Here is a 27,184-nt window from a genome sequence, read left to right as displayed (position 1 = left end):
CCCTAGCTCTCAGGGGCCCTTCTTTGCGTGTGGCCGCGCCTGCCTCCTGGGGTCCCGGCACATGGCTGCGGCACCCCTGGACAGCGGTCTGCCACCGGGTGGGGGTCCTGCCCTGGGGTGCACTCAGCCCACCCTTCCTCAGCAGCTGAGCCCCACTGGAGGCTGCTGGACAGCCCTGGGCCTCAGAGGCTCCACAGGGGACCCCTCCCGACGAAGCCCCACCGGGTGCCGATACCCCGCCTCCCTCCTAGGCTGCAGCCAACAACGGGCACACGGTCTCTGCCTGGTGCCCGCCCCCTGCCAGCAGCCCTGTGGCTGCCCTCCTCTGTCCTCACTGCCCGCTGACCACATGTGGGACGCACACCTACCACACAGGGACGCTGCTGGCAGGACCCCAGCCAGGCAGGAAGCCCCTTTCCCCAGCGCCTACCCGGAGAGCCTGGTGCACCTGGCCCGCCCTCTAGACCAGCCTCCTGAGAGCCCAGACCCAAGAACTGCCCTGCCGACGGCCTGGGCCTCAGCCGCAAACCTGGGATCCGGGCCCCACCCTGCGGCGTGTCCTGGACCCTCTGCACCCACTTTCGCCCCCCCGGCTGCCGCCTCCGCTCACCTGGGCAGATGCTCCACTGACTGCAGGTCCCTCACCTCCCCACTCAGGGTGAGGACGCCCCGACTCTGTCCATCCACGGCAGCCGGGTCAGAGCCCGCGCCTCCCTGGGCCCTGCTGCCCCCAGGACTGTCTCCTGTCCCGGGGGCACTGGCTGCTCCCCCCACCAGGGTGCAGCTCTGCCCCCTTCCTTTGAACTGGCCCCACGCCACCCCTGGGGTGTCCTGCAGCCTGGCCCCTCCACGGGGCCCCCACTGGGGCAGGGAAGCGGTGCCGGGATGTGGCCCGGACTCTTCCTGCGAAGGGTAGCGACCACCCTCACAGATCTGAAGGCTCCACGGCTCCCTGGGGTGCCAGTGGGGTGTCCTCTCAGTGCCCCAACTCCATTTTCTCAAGACGACGCACCAGCACAGGTTGTGAAAAGCTGGTAAAAGTGCCTGCAGGCTCCCCCGACGCCCTGGGGTCTTTACCACACATGCACCTTCCCTCCTCCAGAGGAAGGGGTTGGGAGGAAATGCACAGATCGGGGTACTGCTCCGCCGAGCAGAAAACCAAGGCCCGGCCACACACAGGGTCTCACCAGTCACAGAGCCTGGGCCACACACACTGGCCCCTCGCCCAGCCTGGGGCCCGCGGCACCCACCTGGCAGCGGCTGAAGATGTCTGCGGGGGTGACACGCACGTTGAAATGCCTGAGGATGGCCTTCGCCTGCTGCTGGGCCTTGAGGGAGCAGTCCACTGCCAGGCAGCGCCCAGCCCCGACCTGGGCCCGGAGCTGCGGGCAGAAGCAGCCTTCGCGCGGGGTGGAAGCTAGGCCCCACCCCCCAGCTGAGGTGAGCCTGGAGCATCCAGTCTGCCCTGGGCAGGGGCAGGGGTGGGCAGCCTGGGCCAGCGGGTCCTCACCTTGTGGTATGGCAGCCCCGAGGTCAGGATGACCCTCCCCTCCTGCCTGGCAACCTGTGCAGGAGGAAAAGTCAGCAGGTGAGGCTGCAGGCCCACTCCCAGGGCCAGGCCCCTCTGCCCCAACCTTCGCCACCGTCCCCCCTGCCCCCACCCCCCCCTTCACTGCCTCTCCTGCATCTGAAAGTAACAGAAAGCGGGAGTATCGGTGACACAGTGGTGATCGACCCTTTGTGACCCCATGGGCTGCAGCCCACCGGGCTCCTCTGTCCCTGGAGTTCTGGTCCAGGCAAGAACACTGGAGTGGGCAGCCACTTCCTTCTCCAGGGGATCTTCCCCGCCTGGGGATCGGGTCCAGGCCTCCTGTGCTGCTGGCAGGCTCTTCACCGTCAGAGCCATCGGGCTCCTGCACCGAGCCTGGGCACCGCGCGCCGTGATAGATTTGGCCTTGAGACATGCGAACCGAACCGCCAACGAGGTTAAATTTAAAAAGCCATTTCTATAAACCCCAAAGAGATGAGACACACGAACCACAAATAGAGAAATACTCCAAATGCCACGAAGCCACAGTGAACTGACCCGGCGACTCTGGGGCTACAGACCGAACTGGAAGACACCCTGCAGTGACACCCGTTGGTGATAGGCACACCACCACGGCTGTTCTGAGACGTTTGTGGATTGTGACGTAAGCCAGACGGGTAATGCTGTGTGGTGGTAGGATTTTCCAGCTCAGAGAAAGGAGATCCGGGAGAAAGCTAAGCAGATCACACAAGAAACCCTAGATCTGAATGGAAAACTTCGGATGGGAGTTATATATATTTGATGGATGTTTCATTAGTCGCTCAGTCATGTCCAACTCTTTGCAACCCCATGGATTGCAGCCCGCCAGGGTCCTCTGTCCGGGGATTCTCCAGGCAAGAACACTGGGTGGGCGGCCATTCCCTTCTCCAGGGGATCTTCTCGGCTCCCTTAATAGGTGCTACATACACTTAGAGGCACTTCATCCCCAGCCCGCCGCAAAGGCCTGGAAACGAGAGCCAGCCCTGCAGCTCTGAGCACCCTCATGCAGGCTGACTCCTAGACAGGGCTCGTGCTAAAAGGAACCGGGGAGCTTCGGAGGAGTAGCTGATTCTAGATCTGAGGAGCTGGAGCATCTCTTTAGATGAGACAGCAAAGAAGTTATCAGAGTCTACAAGGATCACGCCAAAGGGGCTCAGGATCCACCCTGCAAGCCACGAGGGGCGCAGTGCGCGTCAACGACGTGACAGCTGTGACGTGTCCAGCTTGCTTCCTTTTCGTGTGTTATCTTTGGAGAGTGTGAGGGGCCAGCTCACTAGCGTGAGAGCTGAACACTGCAGCTCTGGGAAGGAAGCACCAGGGAGAGTCATGACGTTGTATTTGGCAACAATTTCTTGGCTGTGGCACTGAAAGCAAAGACAACACAATTGAAAATAAACTGGACTTTGTGAAAGTTAGAAGCCTTGTGCATCACAGGACACTGCCAAGAAAGCGGAAAGCCACCCACAGAACGGGGAAGATATCTGCAGATATATATCTGCTCAGGGCTTAACATCTAGAATATATAAAGAACTCCCACAACTCAACGGCAGGAAAAGCAGATAAACCAGTTAATATGTGGGCAAGGGACCTTGCCCTTCTTCTTCTCTGGAGAAAATACACTTCTCCAGAGAAGGCACACAAATGACCAGTATGCACACGTAAGGATGCTCAACATGAGTCATCAGGGAAATGTGATACACTGGGGATCACATCCGTTAGGGTGGTTTTTATTTTTAAAAAGGAAAATAAGTGTTGAGAATGTACAGAAGTCTGGAGCCTTACGCGTTGCTGGTGGGGATGTAAAGCGGTGCGGCTGCCACGGGACAGCGCTGCAGTGCCCCAAAAGATCAGACACAGCATCACCGTGCGGCCTAGCGATCTCCCGGCCAGGTACAGACCCACAGGAGCTGAGAGCAGAAGCGTGAACAGATGCTTGCTCATCACAGTGAACAGCAGGAGCATATTCACAATAGCCAGATGGAAGCAACCCAAGTGTCCATCAGCAGATCTCACACACACACACACACACACACACACACACGCACAATGGAACTTATTCAGATTTAAAAAGGAAGTGAGACCTGATACAGGCTACAGCATGGATGGCCTCCGAAGACATTCCGCTCAGTGAAACTAGCCAGACACAAGGGGGTAAATGCTGTATGATTCTCCTTAAGCGAGGTCCCTAGAGGGGCTAGATTCATAGAGGAAGAAGGTAAACAGCAGTTACCAGGGGCTGGGGGAGGGGTGAATGGAGAGCGACTATTTAATGCTGCAGAAGTTCGGTCTGAGCTGAAAGTTCTGGAAATAGATGGTGGCAATGCCACACACACTGCACACACTTAATGTCGCTGAGCTGTACACTTAGATATGGTTACGATGATCAATCTTCCGCTATATATATTTTACCACAATAAGAGAGAAAAAGCAATGAAGCAAGTGGTTACTTTGTAGTGGAAACAAAGACACATCTGTGTGATGAATAAAAACAGGATTGAAAACAAACACACATAACTGAGGTGAATATGAAGAAAGATCCAGACAAGAGGGCCGTCAAGAACAGAACCAAGAGCGACAGGACAGAGGCAGCTGTCCAACAGCAACGGCAAGAGCAGAGGGCTCTTCTCAGAGTCCTGTCAGGCCACAGTCACAGAGCCAGCAACACGCCCTTTCAGGAGAGAGAGTCACAGAGCCAGCAACACGCCCTTTCAGGAGAGAGAGGAAACCGAATTTTCAAGGAAAAGCGGCCCCAGTGAAAGGTCATAGCAAAGGAAATCCCTTCATAAAGAGCTCGCCTTTTCTCGGAGTGCCTGCGCATGTCCATACACCATGAATTCTAAGAGTCACTGAATACATAAAAGAAATGTAACGTCTAATTTGCAAAACTAAGAAAAACCACCATGTGTTAAAAATATTGGAAAATAACAGTAAGATGGAAAGCAGGTGAGAAAGCTAAAATGATCTGAAATCTTTGGATTAATTTTAACTTTACACGTTGTTAACTCAAATATACATGCTGAAATTTCCAGGCTAACCCCTAAAAGAACAGAAATAGGATTTGTGACTTTCAAATTAACAGAGGGAAAAATAGAAACAAGGGCGAAAAAGAGAAAAGAACAGAAGAACCAAAGGAGGAAAAAGAACAGAAACAGCAGGGGGGAGAGAAGAGATCAGTGTGTTCCAGCCAAACACAAACGAGCAGCTACAACGAATGCAAGCGGACGGAACGAACGGGCTGGAAAACAAAGACCGGCAGACCAGACCTTGTAAAACCAGAAACAATGCATCACAGGAGCAAAGGAAGGCTGAGGGCAGAAGGGCGAGACGCGGACGCGCAAGGCCCGCCCTGAGGGTGCTGGAGGGACGGCGTCCGTGGGACGGCGCCCGTGGCGGCTCGGCCAGACCTCAGGCGAGGCTGCTAGTGCAGCCAGAGGCTCATCTCGTAGGACATCTCGCCCAGCAGGGAGACATGAGAACTCTGGAGGCCGTGTGCACGTGCGACTAACAGCGACTTCCCAGCAGGCAACGCGAGTGCGCACGTGACCGCGAGGAGAACCTGAGAAGCCCCGTGTCCCCTGGAGACTTCGGCACAGCTCTCCTGCTCATTGGCAGAAGTGGCAGAAAAGCGACAAAACAAGATACAGAGGATCTGCGGAAATAGTGAGTGAGCTTGACCTACTGAGCCTGCCGAAGCAAGAGAGGGACGTGAACGTGGCTGGAAGAGGCTGTGGCCTCTTAAAGTCCACGTGGAACGTTTATAAAAAGCACCGTCTGCTTGGCTACAAAGCTAGTCCCCACAAACATCTAAATCGGCAGAATACAGACTACGATCCACTTAGGTTAGAAGCCGATTCGTAAAAGATGCCAAAGAGCTCTGAAACCCCCAGCTTTCTGAAACTGAAAAACAGCCTTTCAAATAAGTAATTTGAACGCAGATTCAAAACTCAAAACCTATTAGCACTAAAAAGTAATGAAAATACTACATATCAAAATGGATGGGATGCAGTGAAGATATTACTTCAAGAAAAAGTTACTGTCCTGAATGTTTACATCGTAAGATTTAAGAGGCTGAAAATTAAAGAGCTAAGCACTCCTCTTGGAAATAACCCCAAGTAAGCAAAAGGAAGGAAACTATAAAGATAAAAAGAGAAATTAATGAGATAAACACACACACAAAAATGCAACAGAAAGGATCAACAAAGCCAGATACCAGTTACTTGAAGGGACTCATCCAGGCAACGGGCACTGTGTGCGATCAGGAGACAGGCAAAGCACAAGAGACAGCAGCCAGAGTGAGGCTGATCGAGGCGAGGCCCGGCGAAGCTTCACGGGCAGCGAGACCTGCCTCGCCCCTGGAGCCCCGAGCGAAAGGGGCACACTCCAGAGGAAGGCATGGCTTGCCGACCGACTCAAGAAGATGCAGTCGGCTAAGCAGTCCTAAAACTATTAAATAAAAAGAATCAGAAACTCCTAGATTCCTCCGTCCAAAACACAAGGCTGAGGTGGCCTTGCAGGAACTCAGCCAGTGTCTGAGAGAAAAATCCAAATATCACTCAAAGTAGCAGAAAGCAGAGGAGGGAAAACTCCCCAGCTTGTTTATGAAGCAGAAGAGAAGATGGTGAGCAGGAGAAATCCTGTGTCAGAATGGTCCTGAAGACAGGTCCAGCCACGTGACACGCTGGCAGGCTGGGCGCAACTGGAATGCAAGGCTGGCTCCAAACTGAAAAGGCTCGTCACATGCGCAGATCACAGGGACGATCTCAATGGCTGCAGAGGCAGCATCAGGGAGAACTCAGCTTCTTTCATGACGAGATGCGCAGCAGGCATGAAGCCTGCATCCTGCTGTGGGGGCTGGCAGCCGCCACACGTCACGGAGGAACAGCCCGTTAAGTCAGAACTGAGACAGCCGGCCACAGTTCCATCTGTTAACCCCACCAGGGAGGCCTCGACTGCTGTGAGAGGATATGGGACAGAAATGAGACCTGTAAAGACTGGGGAGGAAGGAATGAAACTATCCCTGTCTACAGATGGTCTGTCGGCAAAGGAGACCCCAAGAACCAACAGCCAACTCAGTAGAACTGAGGAGATTTCTGCGAGGTTTCCAAGGTAAGATCAATTCTCAAGCAACTAAGAGCTAAAGGTCCATGCAGTTCTGCGCATCAGCAGAAAATAGAGCAGCATCACGTGTTGCAGGCCGACTGTGCCAGCCCAGTGGGCCTTCCGAGGCCAGGGTCAGAACTGCGGCTTTCCGCCCGGGGCCCTTCACAGGGGCACAGGCAGCGAGCAAACACAAGAAAGGCTGCCTGGCTTCACCGACACCCGGAGAAAGGTGAGCAAAAGTGCTGTGAGACGTGACTGCCTGCTGACGAGACTGGTGGAAAGGACAGTGAAGCGGCGACCTCGGCCGCTCACGGGACGGAGCCCTGGGCACGGTTCCCGGCCCACCAGCCAGCCCTGCGGGCTCTCCTGCAGGGCCTCCATGGGGAAGCCCACGGCCACGTTCTGAGGAGCAAGGCCACAAAAGGCCAGGGACACTAGTGACCCCTTTACCCGTGGAGACAGGTCCTCAGCGCCCTAAATCCACCAGGTCAGTGGCCCAGGTGCAGGACACTGGAGCCGCTCAGATGAGCCTCGGGGATGTGTGTCTGTCCTGGTGCCCCTGTCCGTCGGGTCCCGGGGCCAGCGGGGCCAGCCAGAGGCACACTGAGGTTTGCTGCAAGGAACTGGCCGCAGACGTTAGGGGAGGGTGGGGCCATCAGGCAGACCCTGAGCGGAGCGGCGGCCGCCCAGGTCGACCTGCTCCCACTCAGGCTCCCACCAGGCAGGTGGCTGCTCAGCAAGACTGCGTGCTCCTCAGCTCCTGCCCGGGGAAGCCATCCATCACTGAACTTTGGCCTCTGCCTGCATCTGCTGGGGCTGCGAACCTCCCCAGTCGTCACGCCCGGTTCCTCTTTGCTGGCCGGATGGCTCTCTGCTCGGCGGACTCTACCGCCTCACTCACACTTGACCCCAAGCAGCAGGAGGGCTGGGAGGCACCTTAGTGCAGCCTGGCCGATCCTTGGCCAGTACCCAGGCTCATCCTTGAAAGGTCTGCTCCCTGCAAGCGCAGACACAGTCCCCGAGCTTCTGCTGCGGGGGCGGGAGCCTCCTCCCTTCCCTCGCCAGCAGTGCTGGCTTTCTTTAAAAGCATGTTGATAAGTGCTAAGGGAGCCGCTGCTCCTTACCCCTCGTCCAAGGTAAGGAGCAGCGGCTGCGCTTTGCTGAAGCCGCCGTGAAGAGATACCCCATGCCCAAGGTAGGAGAAACCCAAGTAAGATGGTAGGTGTTGCAAGAGAGCATCAGAGGGCAGACACACTGAAACCATACTCACAGAAATCTAGTCAATCTAATTACACTAGGACCACAGCCTCGTCTAACTCAATGAAACTAAGCCATGCCAGCAGGGAAACCCAAGACGGGTGGGTCATGGTGGAGAGGTCTGACAGAATGTGGTCCACTGGAGAAGGGAATGGCAAACCACTTCAGTATTCTTGCCTTGAGAACCCCATGCTGCTGCTGCTAAGTCACTTCAGTCGGGTCCGACTCTGTGCAACCCCATAGAGAGCAGCCCACCAGGCTCTCCCGTCCCTGGGACTCTCCAGGCAAGAACTCCGGAGTGGGTTGCCATTTCCTTCTCCAATGCAGGAAAGTGAAAAGTGAAAGTGAAGTCACTCAGTCGTGTCCAACCCTCAGCGACTCCATGGACTGCAGCCTTCCAGGCTCCTCCGTCCATGGGATTTTCCAGGCAAGAGTACTGGAGTGGGGTGCCATTGCCTTCTCTGGAGAACCCCATGTACAGTATGAAAAGGCAAAATGATAGGATACTGAAAGAGGAACTCCCCAGGTCAGTAGGTGCCCAACACGCTACTGGAAATCAGAGGAGAAATAACTCCAGAAAGAGTGAAAGGATGGAGCCAAAGCAAAAACAATACCCAGCTGTGGATGTGACTGGTGATAGAAGCAAGGTCCGATGCTGTAAAGAGCAATATTGCATAGGAACCTGGAATGTCAGGTCATGAATCAAGGCAAATTGGAAGTGGTCAAACAGGAGATGGCAAGAGTGAATGTCGACATTCTAGGAACCAGCAAACTAAAATGGACTGGAATGGGTGGATTTAACTCAGATGACCATTATATCTACTACTACGGGCAGGAATCCCTCAGAAGAAATGGAGTAGCCATCATGGGCAACAGAAGAGTCTGAAATGCAGTACCTGGATGCAATCTCAAAAATGACAGAATGATCTCTGTTCGTTTCCAAGGCAAACCGTTCAATATCATGGTAATCCAAGCCTATGCCCCAACCAGTAATGCTCAAGAAGCTGAAGTTGAACGGTTCTATGAAGACCTACAAGACTTTTTAGAACTAACACCCCCAAAAGATGTCTTTTTCATTATAGGGGACTGGAATGCAAAAGTAGGAAGTCAAGAAACACCTGGAGTAACAGGCAAATTTGGACTTGGAATGCGGAATGAAGCAGGGAAAAGACTAATAGAGTTTTGCCAAGAAAATGCACTGGTCATAGCAAACACCCTCTTCCAACAACACAAGAGAAGACTCTACACATGGACATCACCAGATGGTCAACACCGAAATCAGACTGATTATATTCTTTGCAGCCAAAGATGGAGAAGCTCTATACAGTCAACAAAAACAAGACCAGGAGCTGACTGTGGCTCAGATCATGAACTCCTTATTACCAAATTCAGACTTAAACTGAAGAAAGTAGGGAAAACCACTAGACCATTCAGGTATGACCTAAATCGAATCCCTTATGATTATACAGTGGAAGTGAGAAATAGATTTAAGGGACTAGATCTGATAGAGTGCCTGATGAACTATGGACAGAGGTTCGTGACATTGTACAGGAGACAGGGATCAAGACCATCCCCATGGAAAAGAAATGCAAAATAGCAAAATGGCTGTCTGGGGGAGGCCTTACAAATAGCTGTGAAAAGAAGAGAAGCGAAAAGCAAAGGAGAAAAGGAAAGATATAAGCGTCTGAACGCAGAGTTCCAAAGAATAGCAAGAAGACATAAGAAAGCCTTCCTCAGTGATCAATGCAAAGAAATAGAGGAAAACAATAGAATGGGAAAGACTAGAGATCTCCTCAAGAAAATTAGAGATACCAAGGGAATATTTCATGCAAAGATGGGCTCGATAAAGGACAGAAATGGTATGGACCTAACAGAAGCAGAAGATATTAAGAAGAGGTGACAAGAATACACGGAAGAACTGTACAAAAAAGATCTTCACGACCAAGATAATCAAGATGGTGTGGTCACTCACCTAGAGCCAGACATCCTGGAATGTGAAGTCAAGTGGGCCTTAGAAAGCATCACTACAAACAAAGCTAGTTAGTGGAGGTGATGGAATTCCAGTTGAGCTGTTTCAAATCCTGAAAGATGATGCTGTGAAAGTGCTGCACTCAATATGCCAGCAAATTTGGAAAACTCAGCAGTGGCCACAGGACTGGAAAAGGTCAGTTTTCATTCCAGTCCCAAAGAAAGGCAATGCCAAAGAATGCTCAAACTACCACACAATTGCACTCATCTCACATGCTAGTAATGCTCAAAATTCTCCAAGCCAGGCTTCAGCAATATGTGAACCGTGAACTTCCTGATGTTCAAGCTGGTTTTAGAAAAGGCAGAGGAACCAGATATCAAATTGCCAACATCCGCTGGATCATCAAAAAAGCAAGAGAGTTCCAGAAAAACATCTATTTCTGCTTTATTGCCTATGCCAAAACCTTTGACTGTGTGGATCACAATAAACTATGGAAAATTCTGAAAGAGATGGGAATACCCGACCACCTGACCTGCCTCTTGAGAAATCTGTCTGCAGGTCAGGAAGCAACAATTAGAACTGGACATGGAACAACAGACTGTTTCCAAATAGGAAAAGGAGTACGTCAAGGCTGTATATTGTCACCCTGCTTATTTAACTTCTATGCAGAGTACATCATGAGAAACACTGGGCTAGAAGAAACACAAGCTGGAATCAAGATTGCCGGGAGAAATATCAATAACCTCAGATATGCAGATGACACCACCCTTATGGCAGAAAGTGAAGAGGAACTAAAAAGCCTCTTGATGAAAGTGAAAGAGGAGAGTGAAAAAGTTGGCTTAAAGCTCAACATTCAGAAAACGAAGATCATGGCATCCGGTCCCATCAGTTCATGGGAAATAGATGGGAAACAGTGGAAACAGTGTCAGACTTTATTTTGGGGGCTCCAAAATCACTGCAGATGGTGACTGCAGCCATGAAATTAAAAGACGCTTACTCCTTGGAAGAAAAGTTATGACCAACCTACACAGTATATTCAAAAACAGAGACATTACTTTGCCAACTAAGGTCCGTCTAGTCAAGGCTATGGTTTTGCCTGTGGTCATGTATGGATGTGAGAGTTGGACTGTGAAGAAAGCTGAGTGCCGAAGAATTGAGGCTTTTGAACTATGATGTTGGAGAAGACTCTTGAGAGTCCCTTGGACTGCAAGGAGATCCAACCAGTCCATCCTAAAGGAGATCAGTCCTGGGTGTTCTTTGGAAGGAATGATGCTAAAGCTGAAACTCCAGTACTTTGGCCACCTCATGCGAAAAGTTGACTCATTGGAAAAAGACTCTGATGCTGGGAGGGATTGGGGGCAGGAGGAGAAGGGGACGACCGAGGATGAGATGGCTGGATGGCATCACGGACTCGATGGACATGAGTTTGAGTGAACTCCGGGAGTTGGTGATGGACAGGGAGGCCTGGTGTGCTGCGATTCATGGGGTCGCAGCATTAGACATGACTGAGCGACTGAACTGAACTGAACTGAAGTGTTAACGGAGCTCATCACAGAAAACAAAACCCACAGGGTAACCCTGCTGAACAACACAGCCAGGTCACCTCCTCGGGAGTCTGCACAGGAAGTGCGTGGTTGGGAAAGAGCCACAGAAGAGAGGACATCCAGGGGCGTGGTGGGCCGCTGGCTAGAGACAGTCTCTCCAGGAAATGCCAGAGGGCTCCACCTGCGCGAGAGAGCGCCACAGGTGCGAGAGAGGCGGGCACATTGCCCCGCTGTCCAGAACGCTTCGTGAGTGACACACGCAGGTGACAGCATCACCCCCCACCCACCCACGGCAGGGCAGGCATGAGGACAGGCCCTGGGAACTCCAAGCACAAGGCCGAGGGGACAAGCGGGCAGAGTCAGTCCGTATCCACAGGGGCTGGAGCTACAGCCGTGTTCCCAGGAAGAAGCCCCTCACCTGCCACACCCCTCGGGAGGGCACGCGGCCTGCGGCCTCAAGACTGCGATGTTCCAGGTTCTGAGGTCCAATCCCCTGGCTCTAGTCCAGGTCTGGGACTCTGCCCCTCCCGCGGCCCTGCTGCGTCTGAGGCGCCTGTTACAGGAGCACCGACTCTGGGCTCCCGTATCCACTGGTTCGTCTCTGGGGCTGCAGCCACTTAAGCGTGAACTCAAGCCGAGTTCTGTGGGGATGGGCGTGGCCAGGCTCTGGGGTGCCCTGTGCTCTCTGCCCCGTGACTGCTGACGTCTCGTCTGGGGTCCTCAGGAAGCCAGGCTGGCCTTCTCATCTCAGCCTCTGTAAGCTAGAAACAACCCCCAGCAGGAGGACTGAAGGGTTTCCGACAGGGACAGCGGCCAGAGCCACTCTTAACACGATCACGCCTCCTTCCCTGGGAGCCAGGACCAGGCCTCCGGAAGAGCTGGCTGTGAGGGGCCAGGGCTGAGGAAGGTGGACAGCCTCTCATGGACGTGGGGGCCGGCTCGGGAGGCAGACGGCTCTCTCCTGGCTCAGCCCTACCTCTGCAGCCCCTCTGTTCTTCCGGCCCCAGCTTCCTCGTTAGCAGGGGTGGGAAGGCTGCCGAAACATCCAGCGGGCTGTGCAGTGTTCAGGGAAGGGCCGCCTGCCAAGCTCAGACCCCACTCCCCCCACCATGCCCTCCCCACCCCATGCCCCAGTCACCCGCTTGCTCAGCCTGGGGACCCTTCCCAGAAGAAGGTGTCCAAACACATAAGAGAAACCACACGTAACTACGCAATGTCCACCTGGCCGCCTCGGTACTCTTTCGTGGCTGCGCAAGTCACAACAGCCTGAGTGCCCATCACTGCCCGGCGGATGGATCCACTGCAGTCCATCCGATGGAATGTTATTTGGTTGTAAAAAGGCCTGACGCTCTGACAGATGCTACAACGCAGACGAGCCTGGGAAACACCACGTTCGTGAAAGCAGCCAGGACCAAGAGGCCACGAGCAACAAGTCCCCTGGCACGCAACATCCGGAGCAGCCGGAACTCAGGCTGCAGGGCCGGGGGCGGAGCCTGGCCTGGAGGGGGCGGAGCCTGGTCAGGGGCGGAGCCTGGCCGGGACGGGGCGGAGCCTGGAGGGGGCCGCTTCACTGCGGGCGGGGGAATGAACAGGGCCTAGAACCCACGGTGGAGATAGCTGCGCAAAGCACACAGTGAACTGTGGGGAGAGGGGACTGCATCTCAGCGAACCCCGTAAAGAGCGTTCACCGGTCACGTCCTCACTCCTGCGCGCACCAGCCCACCCCCCCACAGGAGCCTGTAGACCGCAGGCCCGGACAGCAACAAACCAACCCGGCAACCGGGGGAGCCCTGCCCCACCTCAGGGTGGGGGGCACGTAGCTGGGGCGCTGCTTCCGCCACGAACATGCCCGCACCCCCGGGCCCGCTCACCTCGGCGGCCTGCCGGTGGTCCTCACCAGAGTGCAGCACCCGCACGTCGACACCCAGGCAGCGGAGGGTCCGCCCCAGCCCCCCCAGCATGTTGTCACACACCACGCGGAAGGCCCGGGCTGGGACCTCGGGGGCCTCGGCCTCAGGCGAGTGCTCCTGCAATACAGCCTGGCTCAGCAGCCCACCCCCCATGTGGGCAAGGGGCAGGGGGCAGGCGGAGAGGGAGGGCTCCCAGGGCGCTCAGCTCCTGTGAGCCATGTCAGAAAAGCAGGGAAGCCAGGAACACAACCCTAGACCCCCCAGGACCTCAGGGGGCTGGCACATGTCTCCTGGGGGTGGGGTGCACACTGGAGCGTGCCAGGGTCTCGGGGACACACAGGGACATAGCCAGAGGCTGCCCTGGATGTTGGCGGGGGGCATGCCAGGCTGGGGATCCCCCCTCTCGTAGGACCCTAACCCCCTGCTTCCCTTCCTTTGGGGCAGAGGGTCCAGTGTGGATGGACACAAGCCCCCAGATGGCTCTCCCCAACCCCTACTCCGGGTCTCCAGCCCTGTGAGGTCCCAGTCTTAAGGAGAGCGGTTCTTCCCATGAGAATCCTGATAAAGGGCCTAGGGGGCTTCACCTACTTGCCAGGGGGAGGCCAAGGCCTTCTGCGGGGGTGGCTCCCAAGTCCCGCGTCTCTTGCTGCGTCCCAGCCCCAGGCTCCAGGGCAGGGCCCCTGGCAGGTGGAAGCGGGCAGGCTCTCTGCACAGCGCCCAGAACACCTCCAGCAGGCAGTAGGCATCCGCAGCTAGGGTGGGCAAGGTCAGCCTCAGCCTCCAGTGTGGGGCATGTGGGGTCGCGGGGCAGGAGAGGGGGTGCCCACCTGCATAGACCAGCTGCCCCTCTCCCAGTGGCCGCCGGTCCCAGTTGGAGAGCTGCTGTGTCTTGTCCAGGGGCTTGCCCAGCACCTGCTGCACCAAAAGGCTGAGGCCCCGTGGCCCTGCAGCCCCGTCCACAGCCGGGGCTGGCCTGTCTGCCACCCGCAGCTGCAAGACAGCACCCCTAGGGGTAAGGCGCTTGACCTGGGGGGCGGACAGCACCACACACGGCCGGCTGCCCCACGGGGGCCCCTGGACAGGCCCTGTGCCCGCCATGATGGACAGTGCCCTGAGAGGGGGTGCCGGAGGCCCAGGCAGGCTGTCTCGGGGTCTCAGGGCCTGAGGGCCGGGGTCACCCGCCCACCGGTCAGCTCTGGGGCCCACATCTTAACCCCCAGGGGTGTGCTGAGAATCCTGGAGGCAGGGGCATAGCCAGGCTCACCCTGGGGAGTGTGGGGATGTGTGGCAACACTCTCTCCTGGGGGACCCTGTACTCTGGGTCCCTGGTGACCTGGGGCCAGGGATCAGGGCTGGGGCCAGGCAGGAACCAGTCCTCAGTGAGACCGCTGCCGGGCGCCGCTGTGTGGGCAGCTCCGCAGAGCAGGGAGCCCCCAGCACACCCCCAGTGCTGACCTGTCTGTGCACCTGTAGCAGGTCCAGGCCGCCCTGCAGCTGCTGCCCGGCCTGCGCCAGGGCTGGGTAGGACGCACCCAGGCTCCGCAGGTCCCCCGCCATCCCGTAACCTGCAGTTGGGGGATGCCGCTGTGACGGGGGCCAAGGGAGAGGCCAGTCCCCCAGGTCCCGCAGGGCTGGGGCGAGGGCGGGTGCTACTCACCCAGCTTGGTGATGGAGGGATCTGAGAGCAGCCGAGACACCAGCTGGGAGAAGGCGCGGGGTGCCTGCCCTCCCGCAGGATTCGAGAGCTGGGGCAAGTCCAGCAGGAACACACGGCCCTCCACGGCCACCTGCATGAGTGAAACCCGGGGCCGGCCGCCTGCGCCGAAAGACGGTCTCCACTCCAGGTCCACACCGACCACCTGGCCTGGCTGCAGACAGAGGGGCTGGTTGGAGCGGCGAGGCGAGCGCTGCAGTCCAGGGGAGGCGGCCTCGGTGGGGAGGGCTTGCCCAGCTGTGCATGCCAGTGTGGCTGGAGCCCCCGGAGGTCATGGTGAGCAGCCCCTGACGCCAGCCACCCTAGGGGCTGGGCACACACCTGCAGGAGCGTGTCCTCGTGCCTGGCCAGCTCCTCCCAGGAGGCCAGGAAGTGGATGTCCTCCCTGGCAATGGGCAGCCGGTAGCAGTCATCCCGCCTGTCCTCTGAAGATGCCTTGTCGGTCCTGGGGAGGAGCAGAGCTGCAGAGCCCCTGGTGCCCCCCTGGACATCCCCAGCTGGCTGCAGGGCCAGGGGAGCCCTCAAGGCCAGTATGTGCCCGGGGCCTTCGGGGTCTGCTTCCCACGCCTCTGCCCTCGCACCCTGGGAACAGCCAGGTCCCCAGGCCCCTCCGGGTTCTCTCCGGGGGCTATGTGGCCCGGCTGAGGCACCCGGCCGCTGGGTCTTTGCTGGAGCCTGAGGAGGGGCAGGACCTGCCTGTGTCTGCAGGCCGCTCACGTGCCCTGCGCCCCTCCGCGGCCCTCCCTACTTCTCACTGCCAGCCTCCAGTCACTTTCCGAGGGTTGGGGCCCAAGGGCGTGTCCTCCTCCTGGTCCCCCTCCCCCAGAGCCTGGGGGATGCTCACCTCTCCTGGAGCCTAAGTTGGCTCATTTCCGCCACTACTGTGGCTGGGAGTCGCTCCTCAGGCAACGAGAGGTCCAGGGCACACTGGGCGACTGCGGCCACATCTTCCTGAGAGGCCAGCAGCCGCAGCAGCTGCCCCTGCAGGCACTCGTCCTGCCCCACCAGGCCCTGGGGGACGGGGTGCGGGCTGCTCCACGGGGCTGGCCCCGAGGGACGGGCCCATCCTGTCAGCCCCCAGCCCAAGAGCACCCCTCAGACTGGCCCCCACCTCCCCTCACGCCCGGCCCCCACCTCCCATCAGACCCGGCCCCGACCGCCCCTCAGACCCGGCCCCGACCGCCCCTCATGCCCGGCCCCCACCTCCCCTCACGCCTGGTCCCCACCTCCCCTCACGCCTGGTCCCGACCTCCCCTCTCAGGCCCTGAGACCCTTCATAAAGAGGAGGCTTTCCTCTGGAGACCAGCGGTCCCCATGGCTGAGGCTCATGGTGGCCGAGCTGGCTTGGGCCAGCGCCGCCTCCCAGGGCACCCTCTCCTTGGCCCTCGTCTCCGCCCGCATCTCCCCTGCACACCTGCTCACCGCCCCCCCCCCCCAGCCTTGGCACCACTGTGCTGGGGGAGGAGAGACCGCAGGGCCTCCACTTGTCTTCAGGGAGGCAGGGGCCGTGAGGGCTCATGAGGCCACGTGTCCTGTCTGTCTGTCCATCTGTCTGAAGGCCCACACGGCCTATAGAGGTCCTGGTGGGGGTGGGGGCTCCTCGGGGCCACAGGCCACTGTGGACCCCACCCTCCTGAGGAGCCCCTGCTGGCCGGCAGGCGGGGCCACTTCCCCACACGGCTCTGTCCCCAGCAGCCTCGGTGGCCGCTTCCCGCAGGCTGCGGGTTCCCACGTGGACGACAATATGTGGAAACCCCTCCACATTCTTCAGGATGTCCGCTGCCCTTCCGGCCGGCTCGGCCTTGGCACCCAGGGGGGACTGGCCTTCCGGGCCTTGCCCGGGGGTCCGCGTTCCTCTCTGATGACTCACCAGCACCGGCCGGTCACTCGGGTTGGGGGGAGGGCAGGGGCGGGGGTGGCTCAGCACCGCCCTCCACTGGCAGACCCCGCACGGGCGCTCAGCAGGAGGGTCCCTGGTTCCTGACCACTGCGGAGTGCCCCGCACAAGGCCCCCCAGCCCCCCAAGAGCCCACCTTCCTCCCAGGCTACTTCGCCCAGAGCTGGGGACGCTTCTGCACCATGATGGCCCCAGCCTCCAGCTCAGGACTGGGGACACAGGCTGCAGGCCAGTGTCCTGAGGGGATGGCAGTCCCTGGCCTGGGACTGGACCTCCAGTCCGGCCCCTGTATCACCCCAAGGGGCAGCTGCCTCCTCCTCAGGGTCTGTGGGCACCTCAGGCCTCGGATCACAGAGCCATGGCGAGCAGGGCGCCCGAGGACAGTCTAGAATCTTCTCCTGGTGAACCTCTCTCCCTCCAGCACCTGGGAGCTCTGTCCACGGGCGGCAGGGAGGGAGCATCCTGGATTCTTGGCGATTCTGACTGTGCCCCACCCTGCCCCACGAGGGGTCATCCTGTGCCGGGACCTCCGAGCTCACCTGCACCAGCTCAGCCCAGCTCTCCCGGGATATGCTTCTCTGCAAAAGTGGGCGCCAGTGTGAGCTTTTCTATCAGCAGCTCCGGGAGCAGAGAGCAGGCCTCCTCAGAGCTCCCTCTGCCCCGCCCCGGGCCACGCACCTCCACCAGCCGCTTGTAGCACAGGCACCGCAGGGCAGCCAGGCGCTGCTGAGTGGCCACGTTGGGACACAGGGCTGAAAGAGAGGGTGGGCCCCGGCCGGGCTGGGTGGACAAGCGAGTGCGGGCTGGGGCTGGGGGGCTCCCGCTGTCTTCCTGTCCCCCCCCAACCCAGCACATTCCTCGCAAGAGGCCTTCACTCTGGCTGTAAAGGAAGGCGCCCCGCCCCGGGCCAGGCACCAGAGCCCCCGGCCTGCCCTCCCTTGGGGTCTCCTGGATCGGCACCTCTTGGGGCTTTCCTGCATTTTTTCCAGGCAGCTGGAGCTTTTGTTTCTCCCCACGCCCCAACATGAGTTTCTTGAGAAAGGGGCTCATCTTGCTCTGTGTTTACAAACTATGCGGACCTGTCAACTTCACCTTCACATTCTGTTCAGAGTCCAAGGCGGCCTGGGAAGGGTGCCCACGGTCCGCTCACCCCGCCCTCCAACCAGTTGCTGCTTCTCCCTCCCGGGGCCAGCTGTCCTCGAAGCCTGGTGGTCTGGGGGGGTTGCTGACCACAGAGCCTGCCTACCTGCAGGCCTCCACCGGACCCTGACCAGGACCCCCTGTTCTGGAGGGCTGTGGCCACCCCAGCCAGCACCCTGCAACCAGCTCGGGGAGCACCCTCACTGCAGGGGCGCTGTCCAAGAGTGCAGAGGTCAGGGCTGCCTGGGGCCAGGGCCTGCCCACCACCCAGCAGCCTTCTCTCCCCTTTCCAGCCGGGGCAGGAACGCAGGATGCCAAGGGCTTCAGACCCGTGCCCCACAGGCTGGTGGGGACAAGACTGCAGGAGGAAGGGGCGGATGGATGAACTGCTCGCAGCAGGAGGGGATGGTCAGGAGGGGAAAAGGCAGCCAGAACTGTTGCAGAATTAAGTCTCCCTCCAGTGGAGACAGAACCCTGCTTTCCTGAAGTTTCTGCAATGTTACACATCACTTTGCCAATAAGATACTTTGTCAAAAGCCTATGGATACAGTGTCCCCCTCAGGCCCCCTCTGTGCCGCCTGGTTCATCTAGGCCCACACACTCCTCTGGGAAACAGACCTTTTAAAGGAAAAGGTGCAGGTGAGCCAGACTCAGCCACCCACCTCGGGCGGGCCCTGCTGCCTCTGCCGGATGCCTGGGCTCCACCCAGATCCAGGCCCAGGAAGAGAGGGCTGGGTGCACTCAGGGCAGAGGGGCGAGCAGGCCCCACCCCGCACCACGTCTGGCCGTCCCCTCACAGAGGGCACGGGGTCTGTCCACTCAGAGGTCCACACCAGGAGGGCAGCCACACAGCAAAACAGCATGGACTCAACATGAACGCAGAGAAGAGACCAGAGCAAGGAAGGGGCAACAGGCGATATCCAGAGAAATAATGACCGAAAACTCCCAGGACAGACTGAAGACACCAACCCATGGATCCCAAAGTCCCACAACTCCCAGGTAAAAACAATACAGAGAAACCTCCAATGAGCCTCCTCACAGTGAAACTGCAGAACACCAAAGACAAAGAGAAGATACTAAAAGTGTCCAGAGGAGGAGAGACTGCTTCCAAAGGTGAGAAGCTAGATTTCTTCTCAACAACACATTCCAGCCCAGTCAGAGGGCTGACATCACAGCGAGCACGGCCTCCAATCACAGTGAGGTGAAGGGAAAACCAAAATGTCACAGCCTGGAGATGACAATCACACTGCCAGCTCCTCTCTAGGTCAAAGAAAAGAATCATGCTGGAAATTAAATCTCGAGCTGAACAATAATGGAAGGAATACATAACTGAAACCTGGGGTATATACTTGAGAAAGACTCAGTGTAGCGGGTTGAGCAGGGCACACAGCTGACAGGATCAAAGCACCAAGATCAGGGCAACAGAATCAGTAGCAACCAAATGAAAGGAAACCTCTGGGGTGGGAGAAAATATTTGCAAACTATGCATAGATAAGAGGTTAATAGTCAAGCCAGGTAAAGAACTCATAGAATTTAGTAGCAAAAAAAGCCCAAATAATCTGAATTTAAAAAACAAGCAGAGGAACTAAAGAGACATTTTCCCAAGGAAGATACAGAGATGGCCAACAGGCCCAGAAAAGGTGTTCAACATCCCTAACCTCCAGGGGGACGCAAGTCAAAATACAAAGAGGCACCTCCTCACAACTGTCAGAACCGCCACATCAAAACCAACAAATAACAAATGCGGGTGAGGATGTGAGGAAACGGGAGTCCTCGTGCCTTTTTTTGGCTGCTCAGCCTACAGGACCATAGTTCTTCTACCAGGGATCAAAGTTGTGCCTTCTGTGGTGGAAGTGCAGAGTCTTAACCACAGCACCAGGGAAGCCCGTTGTGCACTGTTGATGGGAATGCAAACCAAACACTGCGGCGTTTCCTCAAAAAAGTTAAGGATGGAACTAGCATACGACCCAGCCATTCCACTTCTGGGCGTTTATTCACAGGCTACGGAACCAAAACCTCAAAGAGATATCTGCACCCCTACACTGACTGCAGCTTCATCCACAACAGCAGAGGCATGGAAACCACCTGAGTGTTTATCCACAGGTGGAAGCTACGTTATAAGCGCACAGTGGAATGTTACTTTACTAGGGACACCTTACGGCAGCACACTTGGAACCATAAGTGAAACAAAGTCCTTGAAAAAACCACAGCTGAGTCAAGAGTCCTGTTTCCATCTGGAAAGGCAATCGAGATTCACAGGTCATTTCCACCAAACTTCTCAGGAAGAAAGAATTCCAACTTTTACAAACACCCTCCGTGAAAAGAAAGGACATCCACTGTGTTTTCAGAGGCCAGCGTTACCTTGTACACAAAGCCGGAAACAGACATCTCAGGAAGATGAAGTCTGAGTCCAGCTTCAGCTACGGACACAGATGCAAAGTCCTTTAAGTTAAAGCAAGGTTGGCAAGCCAGACCTGGTAGTGTAGAGGGCAACGCAACCTGGCGGAGACTCGGCCGTGGCAGACACCCGAGGATCACCTAACGTTACGCAGTCAGTCCATGCAACCCGCCACAGTAACAGACCAGAGGGGAAGCACATGGCATCTCCCCAAGACACCATCCCCAGGTCCATTCCTGGCTTCTGGGAGCAAAAAGGGGACCTGACATGATTCCACCTCCGTTTCCGACGAACACTCACAGGCCGGAAGCGAGAAGAGCTTCCATGGTCTCATGACGTGAAGCCAGATACCGCCAGTAAGTCTGTCCCTGAGACGCAGGACGAGGGTGCTGCGCTCGCCGTGGGGGAGGGGTGGAGGTGCTATGCAGGCTCGGTGGTCCTCACCCATGAGGCCCAGACTCCCCGGGGGCAGCCCAGAAGGGCAGAGAGGCTGCTAAGGGCAGCGAAGAGACCAGAAGAGACACCGACCAGACCGAATGCTGGGGGGGGGGTGGGCCCTGGAACCCCAGCAGCGCCCACCCAGCTTCCGCCCCCGAGCAGCGTGTGGGGGGCTCACTCACCGGGGCCCAGGCGGTATTGCTCCAGCAGCCGCAGCACCTGCCGGCCCAGGGCTCTGGGGCTCAGCCTCTCTAGCCGCAGGGTCGCCTGTGGGTACCGCCTGCGGGAGACACACGGCTCTGGTCGGCACTGCTTTCTCTCAGCCGACACATTTCAAGGTCTTAATTTTCATCAGCATCATACATGTGCACAGTTCAGAAGCCAAGTTTTCCTACAAGGCTCAGAGCAAGGCAGCCCATCACAGTCCCCTGCTCCACAATTCTGACATGGCTCAGATCCGCCCCGTGTTTCCAAGAGCCATCTTGCCCTGTGACGTCTGGAGGGTTCAGCTCTAGGCACTCTGCGCGGAGGCCTCACCATGGAAGGCTCCCCTCCCCAGACACGGCATCCTTGGTCCAGTTCGTTGGGCACCAGCTGCTTTCACCGAATTATAGCCACGCAAGTATGACTGGTGGTGGGTTCATGCTTGCCGGTCTGATTGCTGCCTCGGCCACCTGTCCTGAGGACGAGTCACTCCCCTCCCCACCGCAAAGAGGACGGCACCTCCCTGTTTGGGTCGCACTGCACCTCTCCTGCCTCCAGGCTGTGGCAAAGTGACTCCGCGGGCAGCTCCCAGAAGCCAGGAATGGACCTGGGGATAGTGCCCTTCAACTCACACTGGACTGGAGGGCTGATAGTCTGAAGCAACTCCCCTTGCGCTGGGCATCTGCTGCTCCAGGAACCCAGGGCACGACTCCCGCTCTTTCTGAAGGTTCAAGGTCTGGGTCCTTGGTGTGGGTCTCTCCCCATCCTCTCAGGACCGTGTCTGGAGTGAATTCCTCCACACTCCCCTCTTTCTGTCTGGAATCCCCATTATTTGGATGCTGGGTGATCTTGACAGAATCTGTTGGCTTATTTTTTTTTTTAAATAAAAAAACCCTTTCCTCTCTGACTTTCCTGCTTTGGAAAGGCTAGCAAGAATCTTCCAAACGTTTTACTGAGTTTCAGTCCCGTCCTGCCATCGCCCTTCTATGGACAAGTCTGCTCTGAGTCCCGAAGGCACTCTTTGCACAGCTGTGGGGTATACTCTGGACATGGAATCTCTCTGAAGTTCTCAGTTACAGCTTTCATACTCATCATGTGCCCTTCAACTTCCTCTGGGCTCCAGGCAGGCTGCCAGAGGTCCCTGAGTCCTGACTGGGTCCCTCTGCACAGGCAGCCTTTTGGGGTAGAAACTGACAAACTGATTCCGAAATCCATATACGAGTGCAGAGGGTCCAGAATAAGACAAGGACTCTGATGGAGAAGAAAAGCACGGGAGGCCCCCGTCTGACTCAGGGCTGCTGCAAGGCCACGGCGGCCAGACAGGCAACACAGACAGCAGCGGGGCAGGCCAGTGACCCAGTGCACGGGCACACCGGGCGGAGGCACGCGCGCGGGCACAGCTGAGGGAGGCATGCTTGGGCACACCGGGTGGAGGTACGCGGGCTGGTACACTGGGCGGAGGCACGTGCGCAGGCACACCGGGCGGAGGCACGCGCGCGGGCACAGCTGAGGGAGGCACGCACGGGCACATCGGGCGGACCTATGAAGGGTGCACAGCTGACGGGCCCATGCGTATGTGCACACCTGAGACCCCAGCCCCAGCCACAAGCCACCACCCTAATCCCCTAACTGTCTCTGCAGTTTGGCCCCTTTGCTGAAGGTCACGCAGCAGGATCTCCTCTCACTCTGTAATCTTCATCCAAGTTCCCCTGCATCCTTTCACGACTTTAGGGCACGTGTCCTTCTAGCTCTGAACAGTATTCAGCTGTCTTGCTGGGCCACAGCTTACTTATCCCTCCAGCTACTGGGGGTTTCTTAGGTGGCGCTAGTGGTAAAGAACCCGCCTGCCAACGCAGGAGATGTAAGAGACGCGGGTTTGACCCCTGGGTCGGGAAGATCCCCTGGAGGAGGGCAGGGCTACCCACTCCAGCATTCTTGCCTGGAGAACCCCATGGACAGAGGGGCCTGGTGGGCTACAGTCCATGGGGGCACCGAGTCGGACACGACTGAAGGGACTTAGCGCGCCCACATGTCAGCTACTGGAGGACATCTTGGTTCCCTCCAGGCCTTGGCAACTACGAATAGCGTTGCTATGAGCTCTCAGGTGCGGGCTTTTGTGTGGACAGGGGTTTTCAGTGCCTTTGGGTAAATACCAAGGAACATGGTGGCTTGGTGTGACATGAGAACGTGCTTACTTTTGTAAGAAACCACCAGACTGTCTGCAAAGTGGCCGCACCGTTTTGCACCCCCACTTGTGGCGATGAGCTTCTGTTGCTCCACGTCCTCACCAGCACTCGGTGACGTCAGCTTCTCTCCATGCCAGCAGGGGTGCGTGGTGTCAGCTTCTGTCCATGTTAATAGGGGTGCGTGGTGTCAGCTTTTCTCCATGTTAATAGGGGTGCGTGGTGTCAGCTTTTCTCCATGTTAATAGGGGTGCGTGGTGTCAGCTTCTCTCCATGCTAGCAGGGGTGCGTGGTGTCAGCTTCTGTCCATGTTAATAGGGGTGCGTGGTGTCAGCTTTTCTCCATGTTAATAGGGGTGCGTGGTGTCAGCTTCTGTGCATTCTAATGGGGTGTGTGTTCATGATTCGATTTGCATTGCCCTGGCGATCTGTGATGTACAGCATCTTCTCATGGGCTTCTGCATCATCTGCGTATCTTCTCTGGTGAGGCATCTATTTGGGATTTGGTCCATCTTTTAAATTAGGTTGTTTGTTTTCTTACTGCTGAGTTTTAAGAGAACTTTCTGTATTTTTGGATAACAGTCCTTTATCAGATGTGAATTTGCTAATATTATCCGACAGTCTGAGCTTGTATATTCATTTTTCTTGATTAACACTTTAACACGTCAACTAATTTGATTGATACTTTTTTTTTAGTATTTTTTCATCTGTGCTCATGAGACGCACTGGACTGTAACTTTTCTTTCTCCTAATGTCCTTCTTAAGTTTTAGTACCAAGGCTTAACCTAGCTGATAAAACATACTGGGATGTGCTTTCTTTTTATAGTCTCTGAAAATATTTTTTGTAAGATTGATACGCTCTCTTCCTTAAATGTTTGAAGGAATTCACTAGTGAAGCCATCTTAGCCTGAAGTTTTTTTGTGATGAAGTTTTAAACTACCGATTCAATTTATTTAACTGAATGGTGAAGGACAGGGACGCCTGGCGTGCTGCAGTCCATGGTGTTGCAAAGAGCTGGACACGACTGAGTGACGGAAAACTACAAAGGACTGCTCAAATTTTCCATTTTTCGGTTTTGTCAGCGATGCTTTGCAAGAATTTGGTCTAGGACATCTAAGCTGTCAGATACACTTGCATTGTTGCAAACACTTAACATCATTTGCTGTCTGCAGAGTTTGTAGTGATGCCACCCTTTTCATTTCCGATATGGGTGATCTGTATTCGTATCCTCCTGTCTTAGCGTCTCTTTATGATCTGTGCCTAAATCAACTATCTTACTGGGAGTTACAAGATGGCTGTTCCGAACTTGACTGTTCCTTTCTGTGTACTAGCTGGCATAACAGTGTAAAGGAAACTTTTCCTCCGCATCTTTCTGCATAAAACATGGTCGGATGTGCTGGGTTTTTTTTAATAATCTCTGGAAGAATTTCTGTCAGACTGGTATGGTCTCTTCTTAAATATTTGAAGGATTCGCTAGTGAAGCCATCTGAGCCGAGACGCATGCAGCTTTACAAATCCAAGCTGCTGTGCTCTGTCACCGTCTTTTACACTCTTAGTGTTTTCATTCTTAGCCTCTTCCCCACAGAGCCCTTGTTTCTTTCAGTGGAGAATGGTGTCTAGGAGCCAAGATCTCATTGCTGGATGTGCTCATTCCTACAGGGTGTCACTGCTTCTGAACCCTTTCAGGGCACAGAATGAGAACATCTTTTAAAAATCATTCATTTAAGCTGATATCTGCAGTCAAATCTAACCCTGAGGGTCCTCCCACTTTCTGCCTGTGTCTCCCTCCCTCCCCTTCTGCACACGTATTGCTCCAGCTGTTTCTCTCTCCTTTCTGACACACAATGAGAGCAACGGCAGTCACATGCCGTGTGTCTGGCCCGCTGCTTCATCCATCTCGTAGGAGCTGAAGTCACAGCAGCCCCTAGAGAATCAGCCCCATTTTCTGGATGAGAAAACAAACCCAGAAATGGGAGTGCTTGCCCATGGCTCCAGGGGAGGGAGGGCCCGGGGAGACCTGCCACCAGAGCCCAAGGCCTGACTCTCAAGTGAGATGGTCAGGGCTGTGTGGTGCCAGGACAGGGCACCCAGATGGAGAACCAACGCTGCCGCCTGCTGATGGACCAGTGCCCAGGGAGCCTGGGCAGCCTCAGCACTGCTTCCCCTCACCCACTCCCAGGGAGGTGGGAGGAAGTCCTTCTTCCAGGTGCCCACGCATAGGTGACACCCTGTGCCTCTCATACACACAGACACACACACACACACACACACAGGCACAGGCACACGCAGGCACACACACACATGCATGCAGGCACAAACACTCAGATGTGTGTGCACACACACACGCACATGCGCGCACAAACACGTGTGCACACGCACGCACGCGCACACACGTGTGCGCACATTCACACATGCACACATGTGCATGCACACTTGTGTGCACACACGTATACACACTCGTATGTGTGCACACTCACACACACTCATATGTGTGCGCATTCTCACACATGCACACGCACACACGCAAACACTCGTGTGTGCGCACATTCTCACACATACATGCACATGCGCGGGCACGCACACTCATATGTGCGCGCACACAAACACTCGTGTGCGCACACTCACACACATGCACACATGCGCATGCACAATCACTCATGTGTGCGCACACTCACACACACACGCACGCACACACACTCATATGTGTGCGCGCACGCACACACACACACACAGGTTCCCTGCTGGCAGGCAGCCTTTTCTCTGTGGCTGCCAGCACTCCAGACAGATTAATGAGATGAAGGAAGGAATGAAGGAGCCAGGGCCTGGATGAGAGGTGCGACCTCAGGACTGTGTAAGCAAAGGGCCCCCGGGGAGAATGATTTCTGTTTGACTCGGAGCAGTCAAGCCTCTCTGGCCATGGCTGCCGCAGTCAGGCCCTCGGCTCCAGAAGCGGGCCCCTTGCTGACTGGCTGGGACGCAGGTGGGTGAGGGCGGGCTGGGTGTGTGGCGGCGCCCCCACGGACCTGCTGCCCGGCGAGCCTCACCCCTACCCTGGGGCCTGTGGAGCTCACCTGGCGACGACCCTGATGTCAAAGCCGGGCTGGCACCAGGAGTCCATGAGGGCCAGCAGCCTCTGCTGGAGGAGGGGTGAGCTGTCCACGTAGCGCTCTGTGAGGTCCACCTTGTCCTGCAGGAGCAGGGGCGCACACATCTGCGGGGAGACAGCCCCTCAGGCTGCGGCTCCATTGCAGCCAAGACCCAGACTCACCTGCAGCCCAGCACAGGGAGTGGCCAGGGCGTCAGCGCCAAAGGGCCCAGAGGCGGGTCTGCGCAACTCGCCTCCCCTGGGGAGCTCAGGGCCCCAGCCCCGTGTCTGAAGGCCTCGTGAAGGCCCACCCCCTGCTCCGAGCTGTGCCCCATGCCTGGGCCCCTGCACACACATCTATGTGTATTCACACCCCCCCCAGTGCACGCACACATGCACACTCACACACATCTGTGTATTCACACCCCCCCAGTGCACGCACATACACACATCCATCCATGTGTGTACACACCCTCCCCAGTGCACGTGCACACACCCCCATCCATGTGCACACACACACCCATGTGCATACACACCCATGCCCACACACATGTGCACACACAGGCCCTGCTGCTCCTTAGGCCATCCCTTGGGGGCTTGGTGGTCGCCCTCACCTCCACCATGAAGGATCAGAGGCTCAAACGGGCCCGGGGGCTCCTGGGGGGGCCCTGCTGTCCCTGAGCCGGTGGGTGAGCTCTGGGCTGGGGAGGAGCAGGGTGGAGATCAACCACCGGCCATGGCCCTGGTGGCCCAGAAATGCCTGTTGTGTTGAGATGGCA

At 56.8% G+C, this 27,184-nt stretch overlaps 1 protein-coding gene across 32 annotated transcripts in view; it reads right to left on the bottom strand.

The window, feature by feature from the left end:
* The window catches only part of EXD3 (exonuclease 3'-5' domain containing 3), a 77,037-nt gene that overhangs the window by 17,582 nt on the left and 32,271 nt on the right, over window positions 1-27,184 (bottom strand). For 26 of the 32 annotated variants that reach the window (XM_042245318.1, XM_027966046.2, XM_042245332.1 and 23 more), the window contains 13 exons: window positions 26,392-26,531; window positions 21,117-21,214; window positions 17,637-17,710; window positions 17,498-17,536; window positions 15,906-16,072; window positions 15,383-15,506; window positions 15,005-15,215; window positions 14,803-14,912; window positions 14,175-14,337; window positions 13,936-14,099; window positions 13,309-13,464; window positions 1,511-1,564; window positions 1,251-1,382 (listed from right to left, as the gene is read on the bottom strand). In XM_042245318.1, the coding sequence (XP_042101252.1) occupies window positions 1,251-1,382; window positions 1,511-1,564; window positions 13,309-13,464; window positions 13,936-14,099; window positions 14,175-14,337; window positions 14,803-14,912; window positions 15,005-15,215; window positions 15,383-15,506; window positions 15,906-16,072; window positions 17,498-17,536; window positions 17,637-17,710; window positions 21,117-21,214; window positions 26,392-26,531 (1,632 nt within the window). Of the gene's footprint in view, window positions 1-1,250; window positions 1,400-1,510; window positions 1,565-11,855; window positions 12,199-12,565; window positions 12,815-13,308; window positions 13,465-13,935; window positions 14,100-14,174; window positions 14,338-14,802; window positions 14,913-15,004; window positions 15,216-15,382; window positions 15,507-15,905; window positions 16,073-17,497; window positions 17,537-17,636; window positions 17,711-21,116; window positions 21,215-26,391; window positions 26,589-27,184 lie in introns of those variants that run through there. The other 6 variants (XR_006059033.2, XR_006059035.2, XR_006059034.2 and 3 more) reach the window with 6 other exon arrangements.

This window comes from Ovis aries, chromosome 3, assembly GCF_016772045.2.
Source record: "Ovis aries strain OAR_USU_Benz2616 breed Rambouillet chromosome 3, ARS-UI_Ramb_v3.0, whole genome shotgun sequence".
Taxonomy (NCBI): domain Eukaryota; kingdom Metazoa; phylum Chordata; class Mammalia; order Artiodactyla; family Bovidae; genus Ovis; species Ovis aries.
The sequence above is the reverse complement of the archived record's forward strand: the minus strand, read 5'-3'. Positions and strand labels throughout refer to the sequence as shown.